Raw genomic sequence first — 5,000 nt, forward strand, 5'->3', positions numbered from 1 at the left:
ATTGGTGAGACATTCCCGTTTAAAAACAGCTTCTCTACAATTCCAACCTTTCTCACTTCCCCCTCCGTCTCCCCCTTTCAATGTTGACTGTTGTCAGAAATTTCTTGTATTGCTAGCAAGATTAGTAAGGGGGAGGCGGGGAGGGTGGGAGGGGGGAGGGGGGCTGCAGTGTGGGAGATAATAGGTAAATTAATAACGCCCCAAGAAGGTGAAGTGTGTCCACTAATTATGCAACTTGTTGCAGCCAAAATCAACAAAAGATAAGAACTTGCGAATAATTGTAGGCATGAAAACAAATTCTTATTGAAAAAAAACCTAGCATTGTAAAAGCATGCATGACTCCAAGGGAACTCCATATAAACCAACGCCATCTAAATCCTGACGAGTGGGAAACACTCCCACGAAACAGTTCTGTCGATCGAATAAAAGGAACGAGAACTAGTCCAGTCCACTTTCTCTTAGACGAAGATCCATTACTGTTGAGCACTCTCGAGGACAAATCGTACCATATCCAATATATGTATAGTGTATATTTACTCAATTTATTGTTATTAGCGTTATTTCAAGCAATTCTTAACTTTTTCTCTGAAAGGCTTGTTAAGTATCTTCTGCAGATTTTCTTGTTTAATATGAGAATACGAATATCCTCTTCGTTCAATTGGCAATTTTTTTGAAGGCGAGGTCCAGCAATTAGTAAAATCTCAGTTGCCTTGCAAAAGTCATTGCAGTTATAAAGAATAATTACGGACTTTTTTCCGACGCGAAGACGTACGTCAATGAGTGTTCAAGGAATTTAACGCTAGGGTGTCGATCCAAACTTGGTCGTGTAAAGTTACAAAAAGTAGAGGACCTAAAACTGAAACCAGTGTGAAACCCGCCGCAACAGATTTGAAAGGCGATATTTGTCCTTTTAAAACGAAAACCGTTTATTGGTAATCCTTGAACCAATGATACGAATTTCTGTCATATTTGAAGTCTTCAAGCTTTCATATAGCGACCTAAAAACAGGAAATCATTTATCACCAGTGTCAAAAGCTTTCCTACAGTCAGCCGTAACTGTATGATCAATATGGTTGCTATCCGCTTTTATACTAGCACAAAAATCTGGAACGGCACTCCAAAATCTTGGTACTGTAAGTGTGCTTTTCGGGCACGGCACGATAATGGCCAGATATAGGCCAATGTGTCATCCAAATACCCCACGAAATGCAACTATCTTTGCTCTTCTACAAATGGCGACAAGAAAATGTTCTTAAACACCAATAGATTAATAAGCATGTGCAAGCCCCGTGATGCAAAGACGCAGGCGACCTCTGCTTACACCATCACAGACAGTTGCTTTATTAGTCAGGATCCTTGACTTTATCGGAAGTAATCGGAGTTGAGGTAAACTAACGTTCGCCTTTCACTCTGTTGATAACGGGCGGAGACCTTCCCGCTTCGACTGCTATTGTTGCAAAAGAAAGGCTGCAAAACGTTAGCTGCGCAAGAGACTGAGTGCCATAGCAATAATTTGTTGTTAGTGGCAGCGGCTTTAAGGCTGTTGCATTAAGGGAGCGATCGGTCCTCCAGGGCGTATTTGTTATCTGTTTTGATTTCACCAAAGACGATCACCCTGTAGCTGTGAGTCTATTCTATATCTTACTCACATTTTCCAAAAACTAGTCGTGTCCTTCCCCAATTCCCAGTGTAATATCGTCGCCAATAAGTAAAAAAGGTGCCCAGTATTCCACTTTATTTAATTCATCAGATTCCCTCATGGATTTCATAGCTTTGCTGAGAGCTTCACTGGCGCTTTTGCCTTTAGCCAACTGCTGGTAGAAACGCTTCATAAATTCCAGAGTCGCTTCGTCATCTATAGCCCAAAGTGACACCAGAACAGAGCGAGCACCAGCGCCCAAGAAGGCCCGTGCAATACCAACGACACCCTCAGCCTTGATCTCACCACGGCCACTGTGACAGCAACTGAGGACGACAATCCTTGCTCGAAGCTTAGCGTTCAACACATCTGTAATCGTCAGAAGATAATCGTCCTCTTCCGGTAGCTGTGTCTTTCGTAAGGGGTTTGGGGACAACGCAATTTCTCCTGTTTCCATGCGGCCATGAGCTGCAATGTGTACCAGCGCAACCGAGGAAAGTCGCCTCAATACCTCGTTTTTTGTCGCTTCTCTTCCCGTCAGGGGTTTAGTGTCGAGTATTCGTCCAATCATCTCCACCTCTTCCTTGGCACATGGCAACTGCTCAAGTATTTTCTCCCCAGGAATGACAATTTCTTGCACCCACGGATCTCCCACTAACAAGGCTCCATTCTTGCAGTGATAATCTGCTGGACAATTGGCAATCATCTTCAAACTTGTTAAAGATGGAATGACTCGGATTCTCAGCGACTCACTCAGGTATTTTGAATTTTTGTCCATCAACGCGGCGTAAGGCGCCAACCATAAGAGACCTTCTGGAACAACAGCAAGTTCATCTCCATCAATCGAATCCTCGAATGGAGCAACGATGATGTCATACAGTGATCTCAAAGCATTTGACTTGAGGTGTTCTGGACGAGAGTGCGTCTGGGAAGACGTCTCATTTTCTATCTCGTCATCCTTCTCTCCATCCAGTGACCGATCCTCGCACTTTGTCCCTTTTCTAGATGTTACGCCAATTCGATCGAAAGCATTCTTTAGTAAAGAACGAAAGAAAGTTGTGGAGTCGAAGTCGCCAGTTCTCTCAAAGCTCAAATCAACAACCTTCCCCTCTCGTATAAGCCAAGAAACAACGTTACTGTCGGTCATTGCGACAAAGACTGTATTTGACGGGAGGTAACTTAAATCTTCGACGACACTGTCTTCTGGTGTAAATGACTCGTCGTCTGATGGTGCAAGCCTATAGTTGTATTCCATAAGATCTTTCAATGCTTGTGTTCGACCTTGCTCAGCAGCCGACAAAGCCTCTGTCACCTTTTCTAGCTTCAGTAAAACACACCACAGCCTTGTGTAACAATTTTGGTACAGATGACGCAGATTTATTTTCCACTCATCCTTAAGGTGAAGGCGAGCTCTAACATCGTTAACAAGCCTCACACTTGACTTGTAGAAAGCCACCGAGTCCATATAACATTCTTGTGTTTCATAAATGCAACCAAGATTGTTGTTAGCGGCTCCTTCACCGACGATGTCTTTTACCTCCTTTGCAACTTCCAGTTGTTGTTTATAAAAATACACTGCGTTTTGGAAATCTTGAAGCCCTCTAAATGCATTGCCAAGATTACCACAGGCAGTTGCCACTTGAGCTCTCTCACCCAGTTTTTCGGCGATTTCAAGGTGCATTTTATGGCAGTCAAGGGCTCTTGTAAAATCTTTAAGATCATCGTAATCGTTTCCGAGATTTCCATACGCCATTCCAACTGCTGGTGTATCACCCACTTCTTTGGCAACCTTCAAACTGAGTTCATGATAATGGATAGCTTCCTTGTGATTACTAAGCTTATGGTAATCATTGCCAAGGTTAAGATAACCCAGTCCTTCTTGAGCCTTGCTGCCTACTTCTTTGGCGAAATCAACTTGTAATTTATGATACCGTATGGCTGTCTTGAAATCACCGAGACTCTGGTAAGCATTTCCAAGATTGCCGTATGCACACCCTTCATTAGAACGGTCTCCAATTTCTTTGAAGATTTTCAACGAGCTTTCATGATATTGAATTGCATCTTTAATATCACCAAGGTTTTGAAAACTGTTTCCGAGACTTGCATAAGCGGCTCCCTCTCCATTCCTGTTGCCTATGTCTTTACAAACGGCCAGCGAAAGCCTTTGGTATCGCATTGCTTTTTCCATGTCACCAAGACTCTGATAATCACGGCCCAGAGAATTGTACGCGTATCCTTCAGCAACTTTGTCACACACTTCCTTGCTTATTGCGAGGCAAACTTCGTGATAAGAGATGGCTTTCTTGAAATCTCCAACACTCCAATACACTGTTCCTATCTTACCGCTGACCCGTCCTTGTTCATTCTTGCTTCCGGTCTCCTTTGCCAGTTCAAGGTGCAATTGATTATAGTAAAGAGCCTTTTTATAGTCTCCCAAATTTTGATAACTGCTGCCAAGATTGCCACACGCACGTCCTTCTTCTGCTTTGTTTTCAACCTGCTTACAAATGTCTAAAGACATCGAATGATAGTACACTGCTTTTTCAAAATCGCCACGACTTAGATAATCCGCACCAAGAGAATTGTACGCTTTTGCTTCGCTATTCCTGTCTCCCATCTCTTTTGTAAATCTAAGAAAAAGTTCATGGTTGTGAATGGCCTTGTCAACGTCACCGAGGCGGAGATAATCGATTCCAAGATTGCCATACACGGTGCCTTCTGCAATCCTATTTCCCACTTCTTTCGCGATAGTCAATTGGCTTTTGTGATAATCAATGGCCTTTTCAAAATCGCCTAAAAGGTCATAACTGTTTCCAAGGTTACCATACGCTGATCCCTCTCCATCCCTGTCGCCCAGTTCTTTAGAAATTTCAAGACTCAGTTTGTGATAAAAGATTGCCCGTTTGGGATCACCAAGTTGGTGATAAGCATTCCCAAGATTTCCGTAGGCACCTCTCTCTTGCTTGCGATCTCCTACTTCCTTGGCTATATTTAGATGAAGTTGGTGATAGGAGAGGCACATTTTAAAATTTCCCAGGTCGAATTCTGCATTGCCAAGATGGCTATAAGCACGACCCTCTCCTCTACGGTCTTTCAGTTCTTTTGCTATTTTGAGTGCGAGTTTGTAAAAATGAATAGCCTTTTTCACGCTTCCGGTTCTTCGGCTCCTATGCCCTACTTCAGCATACAATATTTGCTGGAGGGGTTTGTTTCCCGTGTTTACCGCAACTTCTAAGAGCGGTTCATACAGTTCTTCTAAGCCCTTGCTCCTAATGCCACACAAGTTCGCTAAATCTATTGGCGTTTCAGTCTCGTTTTCACCTGGCCCTCTGCTTCTAAAACTTCCCTGTTGGACAGAAAA

At 43.2% G+C, this 5,000-nt stretch overlaps 1 protein-coding gene across 1 annotated transcript in view; it reads right to left on the reverse strand.

Moving 5' to 3' along the window:
- Positions 1–694: 694 nt before the first annotated feature.
- LOC138056383 (tetratricopeptide repeat protein 28-like) overlaps positions 695–5,000 on the reverse strand; it is a 13,221-nt gene continuing 8,915 nt past the window's right edge. The window contains exon 7 of the mRNA XM_068902168.1: positions 695–4,985. Within this exon, the coding sequence (XP_068758269.1) occupies positions 1,662–4,985 (3,324 nt within the window). The 3' untranslated portion in view covers positions 695–1,661. The remainder of the gene's footprint in view (positions 4,986–5,000) is intronic.

Source organism: Montipora capricornis, chromosome 7 (assembly GCF_036669925.1).
Source record: "Montipora capricornis isolate CH-2021 chromosome 7, ASM3666992v2, whole genome shotgun sequence".
Lineage (NCBI taxonomy): Eukaryota > Metazoa > Cnidaria > Anthozoa > Scleractinia > Acroporidae > Montipora > Montipora capricornis.